The 14,536-nt window shown below is 34.5% G+C and overlaps 1 protein-coding gene across 3 annotated transcripts in view; it reads right to left on the bottom strand.

The window, feature by feature from the left end:
• Positions 1–4,392: 4,392 nt before the first annotated feature.
• The window catches only part of Gfm1 (G elongation factor mitochondrial 1), a 36,747-nt gene continuing 26,603 nt past the window's right edge, over positions 4,393–14,536 (bottom strand). For 2 of the 3 annotated variants that reach the window (XM_003476316.5, XM_013159749.3), the window contains exons 14-18: positions 12,608–12,770; positions 10,897–11,041; positions 6,026–6,186; positions 5,142–5,195; positions 4,393–4,992 (exon numbers count right to left, since the gene is read on the bottom strand). In XM_003476316.5, the coding sequence (XP_003476364.1) occupies positions 4,861–4,992; positions 5,142–5,195; positions 6,026–6,186; positions 10,897–11,041; positions 12,608–12,770 (655 nt within the window). In that variant the 3' untranslated portion in view covers positions 4,393–4,860. Of the gene's footprint in view, positions 4,993–5,141; positions 5,196–6,025; positions 6,187–6,695; positions 9,744–10,896; positions 11,042–12,607; positions 12,771–14,536 lie in introns of those variants that run through there. The other variant, XM_063249253.1, reaches the window with a different exon arrangement.

Raw genomic sequence — 14,536 nt, 5'->3', positions numbered from 1 at the left:
GAATCCAGTGTTTGTCTAAGTAATTTATGAAGGAAAACATAACATGTACTATAATCAAATTCAGCGGAGTACCTCCTTAAGGCAAGAAAAATTGGTCTAGGAAATGTTGCTATCATCTGCTTCTGAAAATTACCATAATTTAATGGAACACTTATGTCAGTGTCTAAAAACATTGAGCCAGGTTTCTTGACCAGTAATTGATTTGGAAGCATCAGCCTTAGAACAAAATACAGACACACATTTACCTACAATGGGGTTATGTCCCAATAAATCCACAAGTTGAAAATATCATACACATTTAACACCTTTAAGCTACAAAGCAACCTGCCTTAGTAACACTGCACATTGTGATGCATTGGTTCTTTATTCTGGTGACTGTGTGCTTGGTCTCCCCGCTGCTCCCTAGCTTTTCAAGACAGCATCAAACAGCATTTGTTGCTAGCTTGGGAAAAGATCAAAACTCAAAAAACATTTTTTTAATTGTTTGAAAGGATCTCTCTATCCCAGACTCACTGCAGTCCTCCTCCCTCATCCACCAGAGTGCTGAGATCACAGGCGTGCACCACCATGCCTGGCTAAAACTCAAAAATTCCAAGAGTGTCTCCTAAAGGTCTATCACTTTCATATCTTTGTAAAGTCAAAAGATGTCTAAGCCCCACCATCATAATTCAGGGACTGTTAGTCTATACAGTTATGTAACTGGAAGTCTACACACATAAAAAAAAATAGTTTTGACATGGACTGTTATAAAAACAAGCATATCTAATTTTTGTATTTTTCTAATTAAAATCCCAAATGTGGATTTACCTGCCCAAAATCCAGGGATTTTAAGTATTCTATAACACTGTACCAAAGGAAACTTCTGCTCTCTCATCTAAGTGGTAATGAAAAGGAAATGTTCTTTCTAAAATAACACTCTACAATGATTAAATTATGCCAAATCAAGAGAGAAACTTCTTTAACTGAAGTTCCCTAAATGATCAAAAACAGATTCTCAGGACATTATTATATCATATTAAATGTGATATGTTCTTCAGTCATTCATTTAGTATTTAAAGGACTAGAAAGGAGTTTTTACATGATGTTTCAGATTTCTCTAAGTCCTCATTCTCAAAAAGGCATTTTCCATTAGTGAGAGCAGGCTTATAAATGTGACTATAATTCACCCAGCTAAGGATTCTGAGGTGACCCTTTAACAAATTTATTTCAGTATATAAGTTACCAGGGGAAACTGTATACCAAAAAAAAAAAAAAAAAAAAAAAAAAAAAAAAAAAAAACCCAAATAAAATACCTAAATTATAAATTCACAAAACTCACAAAACTTTAAACAGTTTTCAGTATCATCTAAAAATCTCTATCATCATTAGAACGTCTTTTCTAGCACAAATTCTAAAACTGATAACTTGTTTTACTAACATGTTTCATAACACCGGAGAGAAAATACTCAATCTGCTTGGCATAGAATATAAAACCTAAATTCCCTAAGCCGGCAATGGAGAAACAGAGCTTTCAGCCGTAACAAACAGCAGGCTGAAGCACGTGTGCCACAGGTTTGCTACCACTAAGCTCTCTTTTCATTAAGTGTGTCAATCTGTATGAATCACTGTGTGCCAATGAGTCACACCTGCATCATCTTGTTAGAACTTTCCAAATTTTAAGACATGCAAAATATGTACCAGGGTTTTGTGTGCATTCTACTTTATTCCATTCAGCTTCCATTTTTTCTACCTGAATTATACATTGGTACAAATTAAACAAGTACTTCTGAAAGTCAACTAAAGGTTTCTATACTTGCACTTGAATGTTAGTCTTCTGTTTAACATCTTAGTTTATCATATCAATTTTTCTCAGCTTAGAAAATTCAGGCTTGTTCTGTGACTCTTTTTGGCTTGCATAGAACCTTAAACAGCTATCGTATAGTTGACATTTACTTGAATAAATGTTCTGTATAGAAAATTAACTTATTTCAGTGATACATTACACTGTTATTTATTTGAAGACACTTAAGCAGCAGTTAAACCTCCAATTCAACAACTTATAGTTTAGCAATGCAAACAACTATTTTCTACAAAGGGATACATTCAAACATGTCAATTTACTACTTTTGATTGGCTGATAAATTTAAATGCAAAACTTTAAAATATGAAAAAAAATTTTTGCAACTGTCTCACTATGTTGAAAAAAACTTTCACTATGTTGAAAAAATACTTATTAAATTTTGATGATTTCATAAACTATGCAATCAGAGTTAACAGTAACAAAAAAGTCTGTATTCAAATGAAGAAGCAATAGTCCAAATTCGGATACCCTGAGAATACTAACACATATCTGAATTGCAAAAATCTTTCATTCCATGTCTTAGGCCTCAGTGCAAGTAAAATTGCTGTAGTCTTTAATGCTGAATGCGTATTGGAATCACCTGGGAAGGTTCCAGACACTCCAAATAACTGAGGTGTGCCTGTGGCTTCTCACTAAGGCCCCAGGTGACTTTTTAAAGTGCAGTCAGGACGGGACATACATGCAAAATACCTACTGCTGCTACTCCTCTCCAGGTACAGGCACTGTTGTTTTTCTTTAACCAACAATTATATCCCTCACATAAGTAATATAAAAAATAAATCCTTATTTATAAATATTCACATTAATCTTTTCTATGTGTTAGAGTCTGGCTGACATTTAGTCTTTACAAATTATCACTAGGCTAATGAGTTAGCAAGAGATATGAGATAGGTTCCTGGATCTGTCCCTTGTGTGTTGAGTTACCTGATCCCTCCAGGGACTATGTCATCTCCTATGAAATGCAATACATTTGATACCGAGGATCATTTCTGACACTCTCAAACCAGAATATTTAACAGATTGCCATATATTCCCATCTTTGTGGCTATTCTAAATAGCCAGAGAGATCATGATGAATTCTATGAAAGTATTTCCTCATCGGGCATTATACTCATATTAATTAACAGCATGCTGACATGATGCCAACGCAACCACATTTTTCAGGCTTGATGCTACTGCAGCAATAGACATATTCATGAGGGAAATGTACTTCACCATAGACCTAAAATACTCATTTAATAATCAGCAGTGTAGTCCTAGAAAAAATTACCTTCTGTATGCCTCTGCTTTTTATGAAACACACATATTATAATAAGAGTATTTACCTCCTGGGGTTGTAAGAATTAATGCATTTAATCCAAGCAGCAAGTGTGAAAACATGCTTGATACTTTTAAAAAATATTTTTCCTAAAAACCTCAACTTATAAAGTCAAATCTACAAAGAAAACTAAAAGAACTCAAAATCACTTATTTTATTTCTATTAACCAGCAAGGGAAAAGACTTAAGGTTAAGTGTATAGCATCAGATAATTCTTAGATGAAAAAAATCAGAACAGTACAGTGGAACTCCCTGGGAAAACCTGACCTGTTCTGGCAATAAAAGATCAGCATTTGTCCTTTTAAAATCTCAATTAACATAAGTCGGGAATATAGCTCAGTGGTGCCTGGCCTATCTGCAAATGCATGGTCCTGAGTTCAATGTCCAGTAACCCCTACCCACCAAAATTACTACGGTATATGATAATCTAGTTTAATTCAACTACTTAACTAAGTGAATGAAATGAGTAGCAACTTTATACCCTGTATTTTATTTTAGAGGATTACTTTTCTCTACTTGCTGATTCAAAACATCCCAGGCCCAAAATTAAGAAAAGGAAAGATTTATCTAGCTCACCGTTTACAGAGGTTTCAGTCCATAATCAGCTGGCTCCAAGGCATGGTGGCCTGGCACAGGGACAACACTTTAAGGTGACAGAAGACAGAAAAAGAAACAAGAGCAAAAAGGGAGGAAGAACAAGCCTCTTTTCCCCTCTTAACAGTATAAGTGAGCTACCACCCAGACAGGGTGTGTACAGCACTCACACTCACACTCACACCACTCCCCTGCCCTCCTCTTGAGCAGGTTCCAGATTGTTGCAAAGTGAGGATCCTGGCCCCTGCCCAGTGGCTCAAACTTCTTCAAGTTGACACAATGTATCAGTCATTACAGAGGGACACAGAAAGAAAACTAAGATGAACATTAACAAGAAGGACATTTTAAGGGTATGCTTTTTACTTCAAGTATGGCTGCAAGGAACATCTGTATTCTTAAAACAGAAACAGGAATTTGCAGAAGCTATACAATGGGCCATGTTACAAACTAGAAATTTAGCTACTGTTTTAATAACCCTGTTCTACTTTTGAAGATAACAATATGCAATGCATTAACCATTGCTACTCTATTATCTTGTTTTGAAATTTTATTTTTTCTGTTTAAAATAAAATGTTAAAAAAAAGAACATATGGAATCCACTCAAACAAAAAATGCCTGTCCATTAATGACACAAGAAGTGTCCCGATATACAAAAATTTATTTTCAAGTCAACATGAGGCATTGACAAATTATTAGATAAACCAATTGTTACCACAGTCACAGTAGAATCAACATAGAAGGTATATGGCTATTCTGTGTACTATTTTCCCAGCATTTCTTTATGTTGAAAATTGTCATATAAAAAAATTTGGAAACAAGTTTACACATATTCCAAGCTTAGAAGTATAACCAAGTCTCTTCTTGTAAATAAATACTAAATACATTTCAGTACAATAATAGTCATCTTTTAGGGGTTTTTATAATGAGCTATAAAACCAATTCAACAGAGTTAAGATACACATAGAATTATCTTTGAGTATAACAGAAGTTCCTGAATGTGAAATAGGAAAGGCTTCTGAAATTTGTTTTAGCAACTTGAACTGGTTCCACTGAAACGTATCATTTCTAAACCTTGCAGATTTAATTAAAAATAATAAAATAAGAAAATTCAGTTCTTGGCCTTTCCCTTTTTTATAGGAAGTTGACCTGTAGCTTCCAAATACTTATTAATAAGGTCTTCTTGTGTGGATGGTAAACATGGCTGGTATCTGCAATACTCCATTGTGTATTCTCCCTTTCCCTAGGAGTTGACAGAGGGAGAGAGAGGGAGAGAAAAGAACAGATGATGAATTTTTTTACATCTGTCAGGTCATACAGTCAGGATAAATTTGATCATCTATAAAGTGCTCTTTTGAAAAGCACGATAGTAAAGTTTAAACACTTGCTTACCTCTGTACATGACCTAAGTTCAGTGGAATAACCAAACATATTATTTAAAGGGACCTAAAAACAAACACAAGAGATATTTTAGCATTGCTCATGGAAAAATACTCAGAAAAACGCAAGGAGGTGTTAGTCACATAATGGTTTAGATGTAGGTTCCTGCTCACTATTTTGTATTTAAAAGAACTAAAAGCCAAAGAGAAACACCTGTTTTATTCCATGTGGAAACCATAGTTGATAGTCACAACAGTTACAACTAGAAACATTTCAGTTTACAGAGATCTTTCTTAACCACACTTCATTCTCTGCCACCAGCTCAAGCATTCCAAGGAATGTTTCTTCTATGAAAATGTTAATATGAATTTCCACTGGTTACTTCCTATTTTTATTTCTTTTCTTTCCTTTTTTTTTTTGTGGTGCTGGGCATTGAACCAGGGCTGCCTCTACTAATGAGCTACACCTCCCAACTCTCACTGGATAATTTAATGATAAGCTGATTGTAGTGTCTTCCAGGAGGTCTTCTGCAATGTGATAAACTCTCTCCCACTAGATGTAAGTAAAAACAGGTATAGGTAAGAGAATTAAACATGATCCCAATACATTACAGATAATATAATAAAGTAGCTATGCAAATAAAGCTACAATGTAAAAGAAAAAATAATTGTTAAATAATAGCATATTCACAAAAGACCCAAATGAAATGAATCTTATTTTTAACTTCACACTTTTGCTCTAAAAGGCAAATTACAGAAATTGTTACAAATACAGAAGCCACAAATTGAAGAGGGAAACATGTCAATTTGCTCTACAACTGCCAAAAACAGAAGCTGATTTTCTTCTACAAGTTAAAAAAAATTTTTTTTTAAAACACAATGACCAATAGTACTTACATCTGCATATAGTGTAAAATAGTCCTCAATTCCATCTTGCCCTGTGATTACTCCATGGCGCCGGTTAATTCCCGCAATTACTGATCCCTGAAATTCATTTGGCGCTATAATTTCCACAGCCATAATAGGTTCCAGGATACACAGTGTTGCACTGGACAAAGCTGGGTTTAAAACAATTTTTTTGATCATTAAACAAACTAGAACTCTTTCTTTCCAGCTTTATGATCAAGACACAGGTAGCACACTCCCAAATCTACACAACAAATGATCAACTATCTATCTGTTGTTCTAGACTCATTTTCGTGTAGCAGTAATAGCCATCCTTCTGTATGAAAGCTAACTCCAATAAAATAATATTAATATTTAACTTTAGTATTATTTCGATTACTATTTATTTATTTATTTGAGACAAGATTTCACTATGTAGTTCAGGCTGACTGTGAACTCACTTTGTAGCCCAGGCTGCCCTCAAACTTAACAGCAATCTTCCTGCCTCAACCTTCAGAGTGCTGGGATTACAGGCATGAGCCACACCACACCCTGCAACATATATTTATCTGTAAAGCTCATAAAACTGCAAAGAATATAAAAGGATCTTAAAACATCAGTCATCAAGTCCTTTATCAAGAAAATTGTCCAGTTGTGTTACCTAATCTCTGATTCCAGGAACTGTTAGTTTTTAACTTAAGTCTGTTTTTCTTGTTAGTTCCTGGCAGTTATTTTTTTATAATAAAACAATAACATGGCATGGGGGTTGCAGAAGGTACCCTTCACATACTTGAAGATAAGAATCAAGTCACTCCTGATATCTGTGCTTCTTTTAAGTTGAAATTTCCGAACCTAACATTATCAAAAGACCAGTTTCTAGTTTCTGCTCTATGTCTGACAATATATGCCTTTTGTGGAAACATGCTCTGTCCAGGACTCACATTTTTCCTACAAAATAAAGACATCAGACTAGATGTTAAGAATCATCTTTGCACTAAGACTCAATATATATATCTCTATTTTTGTCCAATTTAACACATAAGCAGAACACTTCTTTCAACAAATGATGGCTGATGGTTAAGTACAACAATATGGAGAGAGTACAGTAAAACTTCAAATATTCATAGTTCTTTTAAATACCTCAGTCTCACATTGGCTGCACTATCTCCAAATAAAAATGTTGAGACACAGAAAAGATGACAAACTTTTCTTTCAAAATAATCATAGTTTTTTCAGAAGCATCAATTTGTTAATAATAATTAGCACTCAAGGGGGCTGGGGATTTAGCTCAGCGGCATAAGCGCCTGCCTTGCAAGCAGGCAGTCGTGAGTTCGATCCCCGGTACCAATAAAAAAAAAAAAAAGGAAAAAGACAAAAAAAAAAATTAAAAAAAAAATTAGCACTCTTATATGATCTTTAAAGCACTTCTAAAGACACTATTAGAGTAAGGGCAATAATTATAAGAACAGTACTAAAATACAGACATCTCTGAATATCAGTGAGAAACTTGTTTCATGTCCTTCTTTAGACAACAAAAATCACGGGTGCCCAACCTGCTTTTATAAAATGGTTTAATATGTCCACATAGCCTAAGGACAATCTCCCATTTACTTTTTAAACAATCATCTCTAGATGACTTATAATACATAATACGATGTAAATTCTTACACTGTCTTGTTTAGGGAATAATGACAAAAAAAGAATGCATCTGTTCAGTGCTGTTGCAACCATCATGTCTATGTAGTACATGAACAAAGCAAGGCAAACAATGTTCAAAGGAACATGAGAAAGAAACAACGAAGCTTCTAACCTTACTTCATTCACTGGAATTCAGCAATGCTGAGGGCACTGCAGCTTTATGGAATTTTTTTCCTCAAAATATTTTCCAAGTACAAGCCCTGCATACAGAGCTAACAGTATTAACATTTCTTAGAAGTATTTTAAAATTCATATCATATCCTCACTCACACCTACCTCTGATTAATCTGACCTAGTGAATTCTGTTGTGAAGAGAGGAGTAACTCAATGTACAGAAAAACTGCCAACTCCTAAACTTTACTGACTAAGCCCTGACAAATCCCACAGGGACATCTCTATCGGAGTAACAATTGTAGACCGCAGGAACAGCACTGTTTCTTCTGTGTTACCAGAGTTTCTAGGGTTAGTAGAGCTTCCTCGGTTCCAAAGACATGTAAGTAATTTGGAAAAGGGGCCCAGAATGAAAGATGTGAGCAGACATATCCAGATTTAGTTATACATTATCTAGTGTTTTCTTGTTTGTTTTATTTTTTTACAGGCACCAAGGGCCATTTTATCTCACTTTATTTTTATATTTAGTATTTTCAACAGGTTAGTAAAAGGATTTGTGAAAGGATCATATTTCAAAGAAAAGGAAAAGGCCAGTGTTCAGTGCCTATCACTTAATTGTTGAAGACAGTGACATAAAAATACTGCTATCATCATAGGATTCTTTTTAAGCCAAAGTAGTAGACAGTAATGGTACTGTTTCTATTCAATTCACTAGTAACTATATCTATATCACCAGACCACCTCCTAAAGTGGTTGTAAGAGGATGTGATCAAGGGCTGACTTTGGTCTAGATTTCACTGTAAGCTGTCACGAACTAGGAAGTAACCCTAGGTCATTCACTTAACCACATGAGCCTAAACTTTTTCAATTCTAACATCACCCAAAGATAACATATGATAATGCAAATATATGGCATAATACATAGCACATAAGCAATAAACAAATGTTAGTCTGACTACTCTTGAGACAAAATAGCTGGAGAACAGGTGGCAAGGCACAGTGCCAGGTCAAGGGCAGTCCAACAGGAAGAATGACTGGTATCCATTATGCCCAAATATGCATGTTGCAAATGTTTTCAAGTATATTTTCATTTAATATCCATGGACTTATTATCGAGCAGTCTTGGGAAGTTCAGATGACCTGTCCATCTTTGTACAGTAAGGAAGAATCAGGGTCTGGATTCAAACTCAAAGCCTGGCATGAAATGGGATACGAGATAAAAAGAGGACACAATCAAGTTAAATGAACTAACAATATGATTCTGGCCTGGACTTTATTTCTCTTGCAAAAAATGGTGGTCAGTTCAGTGTTTCTGGGGAGACTGACTATGGCACTCTCTACAAATTGGTCACACAAAATATGACAATGGTCTTATTTAGAGAGTAAAATATAGCCAGAGAACATTAAATCGCTCGTTTTGGCTTTAAGCTGCACCACCAATTAATCTCAGGGACAAAGTTTAAAGTTTACCTCAAATTAGAACACATGACAATGGGAACGAATATTTTTCTTCTCATTCTGTTAATATGATAAATGTAACACACAGTAATATACTTTACTATCATATAAGAATTATATTAACTCATAAGCTCATTTACTAATATTTTCACTCTCAGTCTCTCATATAAGCATTCTATGGTAGTATATTAAAAAGTTGGTTTTCTTATTAAGTTTGGCAAGAACTTCCTTAGACCAGATTGTTACACTTTTATCTTTCTCTTTTTCAGGAATATAAGGGCCAATTTTACTTTTAAAGCTTTAGTTTTATTTGACAAAAAATAACTGCATTTATTTATGTGGCAGACTGTGATGTTTCAAATAATTTTAAGCATGAAGAAATAAGAATCACATGAATGGGCTGGGGATTTAGCTCAGCAGCATAAGCGCCTGCCTTGCAAGCACGCAGTTGTGAGTTCGATCCCTGGTACAAAAAAAAAAAAAAAAAAAAAAAAAAAAAGAATCACATGAATAATTCATTTTTATACTAGCACCCTGCTTATCTGCGTAATCTGGCAAAAGCTTCTCAATTCAATTTTAAGGCTTTTTCTTTGCACATTTACTAGGTTGAGAAACTGCAGCATAAATTACTAAAGGCTCCAAACAAGTTAAGCAAAATCAGAGATAAGGAACCTAGTCATGAAATTAGCAACCTTCTCCAACCATTCCATATACCTTTTCACAGATGCAAAATGAGACTAAATGCAACATAAAGTTTAAAATTTATACAGAATCAATAAAGCCATGATTTACAGAATGCTTATGAAATATTATGGTTCATTTAATTTTCTACTGTCATTTAACTCTGTTGGATGAAATTAGTTCTGAAATGTTTTGTGAATCATAATTTTTCAGTAAGAAACTTACGGACATTATTAATGAGTTACAAATCAACAGATATGATACGAGTGACTAGAAGAATGAATTTTCTGACTTCAGGACACACATTTGAAGTTACTTTGAATAACACTGATATCAAATTATTATATTGTTCCCTGGTTTTTCTCTTAAAAGCAGGTAGTCATATATGTTCACAATTAATTACTTGCTGTTCTAGTTCATCACAGTTTCATACATGTACCTAATACACATATTATTCTCCATGGAAAAGGCTGACAGTTTTATCAGTTTAGCAGTGAGTTTGCATTGTGTCTAGGTCTACTAAACTCTTTCAAAATACTTTACCATTCTCAAAATGCCTAAAAGCATACAATGTGATACTTAAAAAAAATTACTAACAAATTTATGGACTTTCTGACATTTAAATAAATTACTAAAAATAGTATGATTGTGGTTAATATATCTTTAAAATATTTCTTATATTTATCAGCACTTGTTTTTTCTATAAAAAGTTCAGATTATTAATGAACTTAAACACATGAAAAATAGTTTGGAGGAAGAGAGTAGGCTTTAAATTTTGTAAGAGAAAGATTACAATAGTCTACCTTCACCTCAAATCTATAAATATTTAGCCATCACCAAGTGCTCTAAGTAAAGAGGACTGAAGAGTGTTGTTTTCTGAAGCTCTGATAACCCAAAGGGAAAGCGGACACAACACAGCAGACGCAGCAGCGTACCTTGTTTAACAGCACCTTCTCCAGCTCGGATGAATGAGATCTCATTGGAATCAACCATGTGGTGTGCTCCGTCTTGCAAAACAAACCGGAGTCCAGAGAGCTTGTGACCAGAAAGCGGGCCCTTCTCACAGGCATCCAAAAACCCCTATTGAGGAATAAATATGATTTCAGAAACAAAGGAACTTCACCTACCACATGCATTGCCAAACACCACAATAGTTATATTCAGAGTGTAATGTTCTTATGATGTCTGTTGTATTTCGCCCTCAAAAAAAAGTTTTTAGAAAGTTTAAATTAGCATTTTAAATTGCACTGCTGTGGTATCTAGATGAGTAACTCCTGGAAATGTATTACCTAAAGGTGCAACCTGGATAGAAAGTGATGCTAAGAGTGTTAATGACCACTTTCTCGTAACCTTAACTCTTGTAATCCATTACAAAAACAGCATGATCTTAATCCTACAATGAAGATACATGAAAGGCAAAAGCGAACAACTCCCTAAACGAAAATCTCCATCAAAACTGGTGGTTTGACTTTTAAGACAAAACAAACAAAAACACAAAATACTTAATAATAAAAAAATTGTTCCCTAGCTGTGATTAAAATATACAGTAAATAGTAAAATTTGTTTAAAAGTTACTACAGTAAAACTACATTGCCATTAATCTCTCTCAAAATTTACCCCCTTGCTTCACATATGTTTATGCTATTGTTCTCGCTACATCCTGAAGCAATTCTGGAAGTCTTCTTTTATGAGTATATTTAGTAGTGCCGCTCTGGCTGCCTCAGTTTATTAAATTTATTTAAATTCACAATGTTTACCTTTAATGTCACTAAGACTTTGGAGAAGACTCAGAAGTAGTACAGTGCCAGATCTAGGGACTAAGGTCTGCATGTTTGCACCAGCCTGCCTTTCCACCGGATGCCACTTGGCTGCTGCATTCCTTATATTTTTAATTATCTCATTATGAAGACACTAACCAAACAAGACTTCAGAAGTGCTCCAGAAAGAGGTAAGAACAATGGGATAAGCAGGAGTATTTTCAGTGGCGTTAATAACAGTGTACCTTTTGCTGTAATACACTTTTGTTTTTGGTACTGGGGATTTAACTCACGACTTTGCGCTTGCCAGGCAAGCATTTTTTCTGCTGAGCTGTATCCCTGGTCCCTGCTGTAATACATTTTAAAAATGTATACATTCACTGATTATTTCAATCACATTTCCTTTCCTTTTTTTTTTTTTTTTTTTTTTTTTTTGTCTTTTTCCTTTTTATCCGTACCAGGGATCGAACTCACGGCTGCCTGCTTGCAAGGCAGGCGCTTATGCCGCTGAGCTAAATCTCCAGCCCCCAATCACATTTCCTAAGGTACACATTTGCCTTTAAGCAAATGTTGTGCAAAGCAAACAAAACATTAACTCCTTATCTGTGTGAAATGCTACATGGTCTCCTTCTGTGAAGGCTGCAGGTTAAGTATTTTACAAACAGTTTGCAAATAAAAGAGCTAGTTCTGAACACTGTTTTACCAAAGAGCACAGCAGCAAAGATGACAGCACACGCAGGTGCTGAGGATCTTAATGAATTATTCCATGACAACAACAAACACAGAATTTCATAAATTTCCAACAACTATTACCTATCTTTACTTGTGACTCAGTACCAAATAAACTTCTTAATAAATAAAAGTGCAACAAAGTTTTGCTAAGATTTACCTTTTCCACAGCAGGTATAAATTGTTTTGGAACATTTGTCCCAAAGGTGTCATCTGTAAACTCCAACTTGGTATAGTTCTCTGGGTCCAGAGGCTCCAGGACACCTATCACTTTCCCAAACTGGCCTGCACCACCTGATTGCTTTTTATGTGTAAACTCAAACCTAAAAGTGATTTAGGCGGGAGAAAAAAACACAGCATTATGCAACTAGCAGAATAAAATAACTTACTAATTTAGACAAAAAACCATTTTATCACTTTTACCTTTTCTTTTGAACATGATGGCCCTAGTACAAAATTTTATTGCACAAGTTAATTTAAAGATTTCTCTCCTTATCTATAGATGAGGATGGGGTACACTACCAAAGTAATCTACAGTTTTCAATTCTGCTAATTCTGATTCCCAAATTAAAAAGTTCTGTCAAAACCTCTTGATCTAATAACCTACATTTCAAAGAATTTACACACTTCTTTTGGACTGCCTCCCTTCCCAAGAACAATATTGTCTTCTGAAATCTCTGGAATAAAGAACAAGTACTTGAAAATACAAGTTGTGATAGCTGAAGTTAATTTATTCAGATAGTTCCCTTTCCCTTTCCCTCCCTCCATCTCTTGTTTCCTTTCCCATTTGAAAAACATGTATTTCCTTTATCTTTTATTTTCTACTTATATTTTGGTTTCCCAGGCAAAAATGCAATACTTGTGTGTGTGTGATTTATTTCACTTAACATATGATCTCAAGGTACATCTATTTACCTATTAATGCCTTGAACTCAGCCTTCTTTAAGGCGGAGCAGTGCCTCACTGTATATAAATACTGTACCATATTTTCTTTGTCCAGTCATCTGTTGATGGCAAACAGACTGTTTCAAAGATTTAGCTATTACGAATGGAGCTGCTGTAAACATGGTTATGCATTACCACTATAATATGATTTTAACTCTTTCAGGAAGATACTTAGGGAATAGCTAGGTCAAATGGCATTTTTAAGTTCTAGTTTTTTGAGGAAATCTCCATACTGATTTCCATAGTGACTATACCAGTTTACAAGGAATGTAAACTAACAACCTACAAATGATTCAAATGCCTTTAGAAGGCGCTGCAGGAAGATAGATTCTACAGTAATCCAGATAAAAAAGTGATAAAACTAAGACCACTTAGCAGGCAGAGAGATAAAACTGCTGAAAGCAAAAGAACCTCTGTTCTATAGCCAGACCACTGGCATGAGAAAGGCAATTTAGTTTTGGCAAAACACCATCTGACACATTAAAATTAATGTTAAAATTACGTTAGTTTTTTAATTTGTGTATCAGTTTTGAATTTATAGTCACACCAAAATTGTAAGCCACACACATTTTTGGTTTTATATTCATATAATTACATAAACATATAATATAATTTATCTGATCCCAGAAACCCATGATAATTTTGTTACTGCAGAGATCATCTACACCATTATTTCAAGTCTGAGGTACTGGACTGATAACGAGTCATTTATGAGACTGTAGTGGGTAAATAAGTCTCCAGGATTCAAACAGTGAGGTTTTCTTAATGCAGTTCATTTATTTAACACCTAAACAACCTCTAAAAATTTTTTAATGTAATAATGTAATAATTTTTAAGGGAGCTCAAGTTGGCATAGGTACTTTTAAAGGCCAGCTGTGCCATAACCTATATTACTAGCTTTTATCCACAGAGAAAACTGTATTCCTAAGGATTCAAAATAGTGACTTTAGAAACCTTTAGTACTTCTTATTACTCTAAGTGATACTAACAAAATAAATTAGCAATTTGTGAAACAAAATTTCATTATTAACAAAGAGTGCTGATGGCTCAAAAAGCACTCTTTGTTGATAATGAAATTTTAAGTTTCACAAATCGCTAGTCAGCCTCTACTTTTTCCTGGACACTATCCAAGAAGGCCTTTAAA

This window comes from Cavia porcellus, unplaced genomic scaffold (genome assembly GCF_034190915.1).
Source record: "Cavia porcellus strain 051 isolate PalLab524CR breed Dunkin Hartley unplaced genomic scaffold, mCavPor4.1 scaffold_5, whole genome shotgun sequence".
Classification (NCBI taxonomy): Eukaryota; Metazoa; Chordata; class Mammalia; order Rodentia; family Caviidae; genus Cavia; species Cavia porcellus.
The sequence above is the reverse complement of the archived record's forward strand: the minus strand, read 5'-3'. Positions and strand labels throughout refer to the sequence as shown.